Source organism: Terrapene carolina, unplaced genomic scaffold (assembly GCF_002925995.2).
Source record: "Terrapene carolina triunguis isolate 2854851 unplaced genomic scaffold, T_m_triunguis-2.0 Scaffold58, whole genome shotgun sequence".
Lineage (NCBI taxonomy): Eukaryota > Metazoa > Chordata > Testudines > Emydidae > Terrapene > Terrapene triunguis.
In genome coordinates, this window is record NW_020664409.1 from 99,550,023 (window position 1) to 99,563,645 (window position 13,623).

The following is a 13,623-nucleotide window of genomic DNA, read 5'->3' on the forward strand; positions in this document are numbered from 1 at the left end:
CAAGGGCTTGGGTCAGGTAGGCAGGTGGGAGTGAAAATGCAGCAAGACAAATGAAAGGAATGGGGGTGACTGAGAAGAAAAGAGGGAGTGTTGCTGGTGGATGAGAGGGAATGTGGGTAGGTGAGAGAGTGGGGCTGGCCGCAGAGAGAAGTAAATACTGAGGGGGAGAGAGGACAGATGAGTAGCGGTTGACATGAGGAATGGGAGGAGAAGAACATAGAAAATGGAGAACAGGAGGAAAACGCAGGTGGATAAGAGTCTGTAGCTAGAAACTGGTAGCAGAGGAGACAAATAACAATTTTAAAGGAGGAAGCTAATACAGTCACAACAATGAGCTGCTTCTCCCACCCCACTCTTCCCTGTGGTGTGCCTGACTCTCATTGTGGAAGGGGGAAGGAGTGTAGCTGGCTGAGGAAAGGGAGAGAGGAGAGGACAGCTATTTTTCCCAAGTCAGCGGCCAACTCATAGATGGCTGAGCTATCCCCCAGTGCACCAAAGTGTCCTAGTATTTCACAAGGAAAATCTGTTCCCCATATGGAGGGAAGCTAACAACTGCTCCTGGTCCCCATGCTCTACCTGTCCTGGCCCCATGCTGGCCATCCTGCACCTTTCATGAGCACAAAGCGCCTTTTACAACACACTTAAGTGCACCGAGGATTCCATCTCTTCCTGCAATGCCCAGATTAGGCCTCTCCGGCAGCAATGGAGATCCTGGGCCTTGTTCTCTTCTCACATATGCTAATGCAAACCATTGAAGTCCATGGCCTTACACTGGTGCAGATGAGTGGCGTTAGGCCCCATGTTCTGAGACACACACCTGTCTTCCCTGCCAGAGGGCTGCAAGTGCAGCCACACTAGGGGGATGGAGGGCCAAACGCTGCAGCAATGCTCGCATGAAAGCCGGACCTTTTGCAGCTGCATTGAAAAGAATGGCACTGCTTGTGGAGGAAGGGGCTAATTGTAGGGCTGCAGGCTCTGGCTCAGAGTTGCTATCTGGATTCTAACTCCTCTGGCTTTAGTCAGTTTAAGCTGGATCAGTAAAAGCTATTTGAACCTGGTTCATCTTTGGGGGAATGAATTGACCATGTACTGTTCTTCCTCACTTTAAGGAAGAGGCAGACTCTGAATTCACACAGGCACAAATTAGGAAGCGTGAGGGAATATTGTGCCTGGCCCTGGTGCAGGGGCATCATTGGCCGCCCCCCAGGCTTTTCATGGCTCCTCGCCAGCTGGTGCTGTAGTGTCTTTCCTGGTCCTGCAGAGGCTGCTGTGGGGTGGGCCAGGAAAGACACTTGCATTGTCAGCCCCACCCCCCACCAACCGGACAGGAAGCACCGTGGCCTGCCATTGGTGGGACAACCGCCCTGACCCACCGTGTCCCCTACTCCTCATGATAGGACTTGCCCACCACCTCCCCACCCCTCTCTGGCATGGGACCAGCCTGCTAATCTCCCATGAGCAGTAGCGGCCTCTGTGGGGAGAGGGAACTAGGGATGCTGACACAACTTTTCTCCGCCACCTCTGAATTTTTCTGAAATGACACCTCTGCCCTGAGGAAAAGAGAAAGATAACAGGGATGGCATCGCACTAGGGAGCCACCACACCAGGAGCAAATGGACCAGGGGACCAAACTCCAGGCATGGTGGTCAGTCCTATCTGGGGAGGTTTGTACCTAGTGGAGATCCCAAGGGCCTGCCTCTCTCGTGGATACTTTGGCAACCCCTAGTACAGCTCATCATGCTGATAAAATCTCACTGAATTGAAGCAGCGGGGCAATAAAATGACAGGTATAAAACAGGGCCCAGATCTCTACTTGAAATCAATGAAGCGACACCAGCATATAGCTGTGTGGAGAATCAGACCTCGGCCCTCCCCATGCATTCACATGTGGGTACCTGTGCAGGCGAATCGTGCCATTGAACTTGGCCGGTCTCCTCCCATGTGTGTCTGCAGGATGGAAGACCAGAACTTCTCCCTGACTCTCAAATAAAAAATAACCAGAATTTTTAAAAGAGCATTTTCAGTTGTGCGTGGGGTGGGGGGGTAATTTACTGCAATCAGCGAGACTATTGCAGATTCTTATGGCCATGCCACCTAGCCTGCAAGCCTGGGACAGCCATAAACGTAATGATGGGTAAACGCTGAGTATTTAACTCCCCCTGTTCAAATTATAGCTTGATGCACCACTGCATTGTAACTTTCCCTTTAAGAAACCCCTGGCTAAAGGCAATATAGTGAAATGCAGGAGGTGGGGACAAAAAAAAAAAAAAGAAGAAGACGTGAAGGCAGGAAAAGTTTCTTCAGAGGAAAAATGCAGGGTTTGTCCTTTGCCCTGACGTCAGATCTGTCTTTAATAAAATCCCCGAAGAGCCAGGAGAAAAATGCAGATCTGCCTGACTCGCTAGGCTGCCAGTTGAGGATTGCTCTGCATTCCCAACGTGGGGTTTTTGTACAAAACGGCTCTAAATCTGGGTTCAATCAATGTATTTAATCCTGGCTTCCAGTGATGAGGTGGCTTCTGCCCTGGCTTCTAGCAGCAAGCAGCATTTTGCAGGTGAGTTGGCAAAGTGGAGGAGAGAAATGTTTTCTGCAAACTATTATTGGTAGGATTTTAGTGTTCATAAATTGGTGTATGCTGGAAAATGCAAGAGCCGCCTGCTAAGGATTGGGTAGATGGGATCTGAGAGTGCCAAGGGTAAAGGTGAGATGAGGCAGGAGGGGGAATATCTAGAGAAGAACAGAGCTGCCCTTGTGACCCTAATCCTTCATCACCCCAAAATTGGGACCGGTTTTTGAGGCCAGAAAAGCAGCAGCAAATGCAAGTTGCTCAATCCTTTTGCACTGAGCGAATAAATTCCTGTTTGACAGCTTAAATGTGCCAGTGGAACATCATTGTGGGAATTGGATTAGAAGCCAGTGCGGGAACTAAGAAAGAGTCTGAGGGAATCAAGAGCAAAATGTGTGTGTCTTAGGAAAGGTCCAGCAGTAACGCTGAAGGGGGTGGGGAGGAACAGCCGGCTGAGTGAATCAAGAGATCAGAACAGACCACACGTGGCAGCAGCTCCCAGTACACAAGAGAGCAGAAGAGATACTGATCAAGGGGGGCAGGCCCAGACTGCAAGCCCTGCTGGAGGGGCCAGGGGAGGAAAGGAGAGCAGCTAGCAGAGATCAAACGAGTTTGCAGAGCAGTGTAAAATGGTTAAAGGCGCAGGGTCTGGCCTGTGCATCGTGCAGAAGCCACCTGGCTGGCAACGAGAGAGATGGCCAATGATTGAGGGAGTGGGACATCTGTGCTCTGCAGCTCTGTTTACAGGTGTGCAGGGAGTGGGCCTCGATCAAACGCTCTCTCCAGATCTGGCTCTTTTGGGTAATGTTGATCGCTAATTTGGCTCCTGAACCACTGAGGTCTGAGTGTCACTCATCTAGTGTGTCCAATGTGCCTGTGTGAGACCAGACACCAAGGTGATAAGCGTGGTATAAATCAATAGACAGACAGATATGAGGTCCACCCTAGGAAAAAAATTCGACTTGCCTGTTCATCTAAGGGCTGGTCTACACTTACCCCCCAAATCGAAGTAAGGTACGCAAATTCAGCTACGTGAATAACGTAGCTGAATTCGACATACCTTACTTCGACCTTACCGCGGTTCAGACGCGGTCCACACGCGGCAGGCAGGCTCCCCGTCGACTTCGCGGTACTCCTCTCGCTGAGCTGGAGTACCGCAGTCGACGGGGATCACTTCCTGGTTCGATTTATCGCGTCCAGACCAGACGCGATAAATCGAACTCGGAACTTCGATCCGCAGCCGTCGAACTAACCGGTAAGTGTAGACTAGCCCTAAGGCAAGTAACTTGCTCTGATGGGCAAGTAACATAGCATGAGTGAGTATTTTCCCTCCCCACTCTCATGGTAGCTGTAATGAGGACTATAGGTTTTGTACCTGCTGTAATCCACTTTCTTGATGGTGAAAGGCTCTGTATTTAAAAACACAACACAACATAAGTCTGGGGGGAGGGAGGGGCTGGCTGGTGGTGAATGTGTAAATGTTATTTGTTTACTGCTGACAACGTGCTTGGGTCTGATTAGCCCACAAAAGTAAAGCCAGTCCCTGGCCAGGAGACCTTCCAGTTCGAGGCCCTGATCCTTCAATCAGATCCTGGCAGCTGGACCCCTGTGCCTGTGGGCAGTCCCACTGAAATCGTTGGGGCTCTAGGTGGGTCTGATTGTGTGGATCAGATTGCAGGATCAGGCCCTAAAAGGCAGACCCATCAAAGACAGGCTGTATGTGGAAATCCAGAGGTGGGGAAGACTTCCTTTTAATAACTACTACTTTCATAATGCATTTGCTTCTTACAGAGAGGGTCTTGAATGAAAAAGGAAGGGGGTTTGGCAGACTGTGACAGGGAAGATATTCCCTGCATAGGGGGCAGCGTGGTAAAATGCCGGGAGCATAGTGGGACACCAAGGCTGGTATGTCAGTGTATGAGAGAGCACATGAGGATGTAGGGTTGCAATAAAGTTCTGATTGGCATGGGCTTGGGATGACTGCACTACTGATAAGAGCAGCCTCAGGTGAGCCAGTAAAGGCCGTCCCAACCGAGTGCTAATGTAACCCTCCCAGCACGCCACCCTGGATCTTAGTCGATTTTTAGCAGTGACTGTCAAGGCACATGAGTAAAGTAAGTCCCGGCCCCAAGACACCTGCAATATAAGGGCCTGGGTCTACAGGATGGACAGCTGCCTCCACATGCAGCACCCCATTGATTTCACCCGCATTGTGCCCAAGCACAGCGGACTGTCCACATGTCTCAGTTTCAGGATTGTGGCCTAAAAAAGAGAGAGCAGGGTGCTCTGGAAAATCCAAAGGTGGGCGTGATTTTCTGCTTTTAGTCTTCCTAATCAGACTAAATTTGCTGGCTGTGGGCAGTGCGGAGAACTGTTTTTAAGAAGGACTGGCATGCCCAGTAGGGCATACAAAGCACAGTGGATGTATTCTGTAAATGTATCACATTCTACTCCATCTTATAAATGTTTTAGTAAATTCTTAAACATTTTATTGGGATTATCTTTTTCTCTTCCACTTCTAAGACCAAACTCTCCTAGTACTAGGAGTGCAACTGTACAGGGAGAGAGAGAGAAAAATCTACTGACTTTAAAACTTCTAAATTTTCCCTCAAATATTGTTCTAGACATAGGCTAAAACTTCAAAAAGCACCTTAGCTACTTAGCCTCCCAACTCCCATTAACTTTCAATGAAACTGATGCTTCTAAGTGTCTGTCACTTTTGAAAGTGGGACTTATAATGGCAGGACTTTGGAGTTTGATAACATGACCCCTTTCAGGGCTGGAAACAAGTGCTGTGCTTCTCACTGGGAAACCAAGAATCTTCCCTTTCTTCTGATTCTAGCCCTGATGGGTCATGCGATTTGAATCTTGTCATTCCTGCAGGACTGAATATTTCCTGTCTTGGGCCTCAGAGCAGGGTGATTTTGGGGAGGGGAAATTCCACGCATAAGGAGAAATAAAGCAATCAAAATTGAGGGGGTGGGGGGATAGGAAGCTCTTTGAAGTTGCTCAGAGGTTTGGAATGTTAGAAGTTGTCTTGTTGGAGATGGTCAGCGGTCTCAGAGTGCAATGGTGTGTGGTCCATGCTGGATATCACCACCATGTAAGGAGGGAGGGGGTGCGCTTGGGCCTTTTTTTTCTCAAATCACATTGGTAAACAGTCCCACAGCAAAGAGTAAATGGTGCTATTGCTCCCCTAAATAAGCAGGCAGTTATGCGAGCAGCAGGAAAGATAGTAGTTTATTTGAGGGCATCATCACTTATAGCTGGTGTGGACAGCAGAAAGAGAACCAACCAAACACTGACTTTGTGGTTTTTGTTGGTGGGGAACAGGGCGTGTATGTGCCAACCTCCCTTTAAATCCCTAGGTTTTCATAATCATTGCCATGGATCTGAGCTATGGGCTGCCCTAGACCTGTGGGTAGGATGGTTTGAGAAGAGTAATGTGTAGTTTTTCCTTCTCCTTTTTCTAGGATTTACCGCCATGGGTTTAGGTCCAAGACGTTTTCATTTGTAAAATATTTGGAACGGGTGGCAGGAAAAACTGATTGTGATTTCTTGGACTCCGTCTCCAAAGGAAACCACGTTTTGACCAATCTTGAACCAAAAAAACAGCCTGGATTTTATTTTTATTTTTTTTCACTGGCAGCTTGTCTAGTGTTTAATCATTTCATGAGTTCCAGGGACCTGGCAAAACACAGATGTTAGGAGGAGGTGAACTCAGGTTGGGTCACCAATAATTTTGTATTTGGAGCTTACAGGCTGATGGTTCCTGGGACCTGGATAATTCTGTGTGGTGTATATTCAAAGTGAGGACAGCTTGATGGGTCACATTCACCCCAGAGCATCTCCACTGCCACTGCTATTCTGTCGGGGACTGTCCTTTTGTTCTGTGTTTGTACAGCACCTAGCACAATGGTCTGCTAGGCATTGCTGCAATGCAAATAATACTGCTTCAATAGTGACTGCTTCCCAGGTACATACGGCAGTTAGGCTTCACTTCCTGACAACGGGTCTCATCCTCAGCTGGTATCAATTGACAAAGTGCCATTGGGAGCTACACTGAGTCACACCAGCCGAGAATCAGGCCTAATTTATTCAGCTGCCTTGAAAATGTATGTGCTGTAGTGGAAACCTGGTCAATGGCATCCCGAAAGTGCACCTACTAACTGCACTGTGTTTATTGCTTTGGATTAAAAAGCTTTTGACTTAGGCTATGTCTACACTACAGCCTATGTCGGCATAATTTATGTCACTCAGGGGGTGAATAACCCCACCCATCCCCCGAGCGACGGAAGTTACATCGACATACGCGCCGGTGTGGACAGCTTCTCCCAGCGACATAGCTACCGACACTCGCAGGGGCTGGAGAAGTTAAGCCAACGGGAGCTGTCAGCTTAGAGCAGCTACATTAGAGAGCTTACAGCAGCACAGCGGCACCACTGTAAGCTCTCTAGTGTAGTCATAGCCTTAGAAACTCCCCTCTTGCACACCCACATGCACAAGCAAATAATTGCCCTTTCAAATGCAAAGTCCTGGAAGTGTCACTGCCTGGAGGTTAAGATGGTTCCTTGAAGTTCAATTAGGACTCAGTCCTGTTCCCACTGAAACCATTCACAAAACCCCCACTGACTTCAGCAGCAGTAGGGCTGCTTTGTACTTTTCATAACGTCTGTCGTCCATCTCCAAACTCCGGATTGTGCTGATTGCCTTCAGCTTCATTCTGTAGCAGCTGGAGCTCTGCAAAGAGTGTGACAATTACAGTGAAAGAGGGTGGGGTAGGCCTAGGAGCCAGGACTCCTGGGTTCTCTTCCCAGCTCTGCCTCTGACTACTTGTGCCTCTTTGGGGAACTCCTTCCAGGGGTCTTGAGATTCTCTGAGGAAACGCGCTAAGAGTGATTGGTTTTAATAATCCTGCTTTCACTTACCTAGCATGTTCCTGGAAAGATCTCAATGACAGTTTCCTAGTTATTGTTCCCATTTTACACATGGGTAAATTGGGTGCAGAGAGATTAAGGACAAAACTGCTAAAAGTGGCTACTGGTTTTGGGAGTCTCCATTTTTGGGAACCTAAAATAGGAGACCTAGGACAGAGTTTTCAGAAGGGTCCAGACCACGCAGTTGGGGTCTGACTTTTTTTTTTTAATAAACACTGGCTCCCCTTTAGGGACCAGAATGAATGGTCAGATTAAAAAAAAATAAAATAACAAAAAAACAAAAACAAAAAAACCCCTCAGCATTTTGAGTGCTGACCTTATTGAATCTGGCTCTATGTATCACAATGGGAACTGCTGGGTACTGAGCACACTTGTCTGCCTGTCTCTTGCTTAGGCTTTGTCTACACTAGCACTTTTGTTGGTGAAACTTTTGTCGGTCAGGGTGTGAAAAACACACACGCGCACCCCCGACACGACAAAAGTGCCGGTGTGTGTAGTGCTATGTCGTCGGGAGTGAGGCTCAGAACAGTAATAGCCCAATATAGGTCTATTAAAAATAATACATGGCACAAGAAGTTCAGAGACCCCTGGAAACACTGCCCGCACATCAGCAATAAGCAGCACCTAGCACATCTAAGAAGGAGACCCCTAGGGCTAGGATAGAAGCAGGAGGAGGAGGCAGCAATAGGGAGAAGGCTTTTCAACAGCTTTGGGGCTAGGAGGGTAGGTAAGGATCAGGGCTTCCAACTCAGAACTAGCAAGGAGATCAATTACCCCGTCCCAGATGTGGGGGGAGGGAGAGAAGGCTTGTGTGCGTTAACAGTCCACATGAGTTAGGGTTACCATATTTAAACCTTAAAAAAGGAGGACACTCCACGGGGCCCTGGCCCCGCCCCTTCCCTGCCCCCGCCCCAACCCCCAGACACCTCAGCTCTGTGCAGCTGAAGAGCCGAGCTGCCCGAGCGCTACCGGCTTCACGGTTTGCCGGGCAGCCGCCAGACCTCCAGACCCTGCGCCCCCGGCCGGGCGCTTCCCCTCCCGGGCTCCGGCTGCGGTGGGGAAGCACCCGCCCGGGGGTGCAGGGTCTGGAGATCTGGGGGCTGCCCGGCAAACCGTGAAGCCGGTAGCGCTGGGGCAGCTCGGCTCTTCAGCTGCACAGAGCTGAGGTGTCTGGGGGGAGCAGCAGCCGCCGCCGCTGCGGGGGAATCTGCCTGCAGCTCACAGCCTGCCGGAGCTAAGGTAAGCAGGGGACTGGGGGTGGAGAGGGAGTATTTTCCCGGACATGTTCGGCTTTTTGGCAATTCCCCCCGGACGAGGATTTGAGTACCAAAAAGCCGGACATGTCCGGGAAAAACCGGACGTATGGTAACCCTACATGAGTAGACAGGGGAGGGGAGTGCTCAAGCTGGAACAGCTGCAGGAGAAAAGTGACATTAAGGATACGTTTTGCAACAAAACCCGAATAATGAATTTCTAATATGGACGTTCCCCGACTTACGCAAGCGTTCCGTTCTGGAAGGCCTTGCGTAACTCAAATTTTGCATAAGTCAGGAATGTATACCTGACCATTACACCAAAAAAAAAAAAACTTTCTAGCTTACGGAACTTACGGAACTTTTTCTGTAAGTGCAGATTTGCGTAAGTCGGGTTTGCATAACGCGGGGAGTGTCTGTACTCAGGTTGCTAGCACATTCCAGCCCCATGCAGTCATCTATACATCAGTTTTCCCTCTCTCAATAGCTCCCCATGTTAGTTAGAGATGGCGTCTCTTCTATTCATCTGGGTCTATCATTATACTTAGCCTAGAAGGAGAATGATAATGGGAGATGAGCAGGCGAGGAACCTATGGTTGATGTCCTGTGGGATGTCTTGTGGCAAGGCCAAAGAAAGACTTTCGGGGTTTGTGCAAAGAAACTCTGCAGGGTCTTGAGTGCATCAGGGACTGAGTCGGCTCAGCACAGGAAGTCTCACCTTCTGCGCCAAGCTTCGTGCAGGCACAGGGGACCGTCCGCCTGGTTTGGCATCTAAGAGCTTATCGTTTTGGAAAAGTCATAAGAGAAAATTACTTACACACATTCAGTGATGGGCATGTATGGCAGAGTAATCCAGTGCCATTTATATTCAAGTGGACAAAATTTACAGCACCTGGAATGCTGTGAATGGCTTATACAGTACACATGTCAAATGTCTGCTCCTGCCGTTCACTGAATGATCACAAATATTTTAGATGAGGTTTGTCTTTATTTTCTTGGTTTATGACTAAGAAACCAGACTGGATATGAAGTATTGACTTTATTTCCCCCCACACCCAAATATATAATGATCTAACCGAATTTACCCAGGTATTCAGTTAGAGTTAGATGTACAAGACTACTGCCTACAGTATTTACTGACTTCAATACATTACTTAGGCCTGGTCTACACTGGGGGGGGGGAAGGGGGATCGATCTAAGTTACACAACTTCAGCTACGTGAATAACTTAGATCTACTTACCGCGGTGTCTTCACTGTGGTAAGTCGATGGCTGATGCTCTCCCGTCGACTCCGCCTGCGCCTCTCGCCCTGGTGGAGTACCGGAGACAATGGCAGAGCGCTCGGCAGTCCATTTATCGCGTCTAGACTAGATGCGATAAATCGACCCCCGCTGGATCGATCGCTGCCCATCGATCCAGCGCATAATGTAGACAAGCCCTTAGTTGAGCAACAACATTGTGCTTAGTTCTGTAGAAAACCCCTCAGAAAATATGTTCCTCGCTACCAGGACTGTTACAATCTAAGTAGACTAAACAATTTTGACACAAACTGCACTGAATGACTCAGAGAAGGATGATCTAGACTAAAATGTAGCAACTTTTTAATGAGCTGTGTGTGTGAGACAGCACTTTCCCCCCTCTCTAGGAGTTGCACCACCAAATCAAACTCTATTTTCTGCTTTGCTTAAAGTCTTGATTCCTTTATGTACTGTACATTTTCTTAGATTACGAATGCTCCTGTTTATTTCATGTTTTCACACTGAAACTTCTTTTTGAGTAAAAGCCTATGTAGAGCTGGGGGTGGGGGGTGAGGGGGGGACTGATGAAAATTTCTTCAAAATCTGAAAACATTTGACCAGCTCTATGCCTAGATGATTCTAGGGAAAATACGATACCTTTCACATTTAACTAATAGAACAAAATTCCTATTTGCTTTACACTAATATTATGTTGTAACAAGCTGGCTAATGTTGTGTACCACTGTCTCCAATCAGAACTGCTCAACAGTATGGCATGGCCCTATACAGCTAACTGCTGGGAGAGAGTCTCCTTCACCTTAAATGGAAGAGGAGTCTACATTTATAGCAGGAGAATCAGAATTCTAATACCAATGTCGCTGTAATGTTCCAAGAGGTCTTTGCATTCACCATGATACACTTGGTTGCCACAAATATATTAGAATATTAGCTGGTTATTTTGAGTGAGATGGTAAATGACTGTCTGTACCACCAGAGAATTTTTAAATCTTCCATAATCCTGCTGGATGTAAATCATAACTAATTAATTGTTATCTTGAATTTGAATTGTAATTGGCAAAAGCAGATCTGCTACAGCCACTAAGGAGTTTTCTGCACTCTCTAGGGTGTATTTCTGGTGTGATAAGCAGGCAGAGAAATCCGAATTCATATGGGAAAAATTAAATGCTGTTCAAGAAAGCGGGTACATGTGCTTGGCTGGCTGTGGGGAAAAAAAGAGGTCCGAGTTTGACAGAGTAACAGCTGTGGAATTTTAGTGGCTGCAAGAAGGAGTATAGCACAAAACGTGTAGCCAGTGCTACAATGCCTAGAGTCCTCAAATGTATTACATCAGGGGTCGGCAACCTTTCAGAAGCGGTGTGCCGAGTCTTCATTTATTCACTCTAATTTAAGGTTTTGCGTGCCAGTAATACATTTTAACGTTTTTAGAAGGTCTCTTTCTCTACGTCTATAATATATAACTCAACTATCATGGTATGTAAAGTAAATAAGGTTTTTAAAATGTTTAAGAAGCTTCATTTAAAATTAAATTAAAATGCAGAGCCCTCCGGACCGGTGGCCAGGACCCGGGTAGTGAGTGTGCCACTGAAAATCAGCTCGCGTGCCGCCTTCGGCACACGTGCCATAGGTTGCCTACCCCTGTATTACACTATAAACCTTTTGGGTTCCACTGTAAAGAGTTAAGTGGTGGAATATCAGCTAGGAAAATATCCCTATTCCATTAATCAGAGCTTGGCCATTAACAAGTGAGATATAGGCCTTGCCAGCAAACCTCCTGGAAATTGACTAGCTTGTTAACTGAGGATTTGGATAGTCACCCAAGGCCAGATCATACCAGAGGTGCTGGAACTAGGGGTCCTGGGGGTGTGGCAGCCCCCCTGGCTTGAAGTGGTTTCCATTATAGACAGGATTTATAGTTTGGTTCAATGGCTCTCAGCACCCCCACTATACACATTGTTCCAGCACCCCGTCATTGGCTTTAGAGTAATACCCTGTATGTTTAATCCCTATTAAATTCTATAGGGCTTTTCTATAAGGGAAGGCTCTCTGTGGATCTGGGGGCATGAGAAACTGGTGTGCAGGAGATGAGGGTGTGCATGTCTCTCCATGCCTCACCCAATTGAAACATAACCCCAGAGTCTGTATTTAATTCTTTCAGCAGTGCCCCATCTGCACATGGGGATCCCCTGCGAAGGGAAGTTCCAAGGTGCACCATCAGGCTGTTGACTTCTTGCTCATCTCTAAGTTCAAGGACTTCCCTGAACCTAGACTGACTTCTGCATTTGTAATGTGTCTGTGATACACAGCTGCTTTCAGATTCAGCTATGAAAGCTTCTGCTTCTCACAGATGAGATGCTTAATGAGCAGATATATATTTAAAAGGCCTCCTATGTAAACCTAAAATAGAGCCAATCGCTTTTCAGCAAAGTCACTATTCGTGACTTATTTTTGGTTGTGTGTGTTTTGAGGTAGATCAAAATACTTTCCATGATGCCATCCTGACATGCAAAGCTCTGCATTCTCCATTCAGGGAGTGAAGCGGCAGCATCTAATTAGATGAATGAAAGGAACATGCAGGCTGCACAGCCAAAATCTCTCTTGTTTTTTCTCTAAAACCTTGTCTATGCTAGAAAGTTGTACCACTTTATCTGTATAGGTCTAGTTAAAGTAATGCAACCCCTCACCCCCACTGTGGACTCAGTTATATCAGTAGAAAGGTGTTTATGTTGGTATATCTTATTCCCACATGGGAAGGGCAGTAAGATATATAGGCATAACCACATCCTCATTATACTGTTGGTATAAATACTGCAATAGCCGATCATACCCCTAACCAACATAGTTATACTTGTACAATTTTTGAGGGTAGCTCAGGCCTTAGTCTAAGGGTAGTCAATAGGCATACCACGGGCCAAATCTGGACTGCCAGATACTTTTGAATGGACCCCAGAATCTTTTTATTTACTTATTATTATTATTATCATCATTATTGTTATTCTTTTTTTATTATTTTACTCTGGAGTCTGGACCTTGCCTATACCTTGACCAAGAAATTTGGACCTTGACAAAAAAATAATTGACTACTCCTGTCTTAGTCTATAAACTATTAGCTGGGAAGAAACATGTTAGTCTCTAAGGCAGGGATCGGCAACGTTTGGCATGTGGCCCGTCAGGGTAAGCCCCCTGGTGGGCTGGGCGGTTTGTTTACCTGCCTCGTCCGCAGGTTCGGCCGATCGCAGCTTCCACTGGCAGTGGTTCACCGCTGCAGGCCAATGGGGGCTGCGGGAAGCTGCGGCCAGCACATCCCTCGTCCCGTGCCGCTTATCTTGGCGGGCTGCATGCCAAACGTTACCGATCCCTGCTCTAAGGTGTCACAAGGACTCCTCGTTGTTCTTGGTGATACAGACTAACACGGCTACCACTCTGAAACCATTCAGCATTCTGTCATTCCTACCTCAATACTGCCCCCTTGTGTTTAGGTGTTGTGAAATTAAGAAACAAAGTGATCTGGTACAACCAAAGGTGTCGATGCATAGACTCTCTGTTTATAATTGTGACTGCAACATGAAATGCTGAGGGCTACTGACAGCCAGCAATAGCCAATTTTACAA

General features: G+C 47.3%; 1 protein-coding gene across 1 annotated transcript in view; it reads left to right on the forward strand.

The window, feature by feature from the left end:
• Window positions 1-2,350: 2,350 nt before the first annotated feature.
• CCN4 (cellular communication network factor 4) overlaps window positions 2,351-13,623 on the forward strand; it is a 49,528-nt gene continuing 38,255 nt past the window's right edge. The window contains exon 1 of the mRNA XM_024212768.3: window positions 2,351-2,554. Within this exon, the coding sequence (XP_024068536.1) occupies window positions 2,507-2,554 (48 nt within the window). The 5' untranslated portion in view covers window positions 2,351-2,506. The remainder of the gene's footprint in view (window positions 2,555-13,623) is intronic.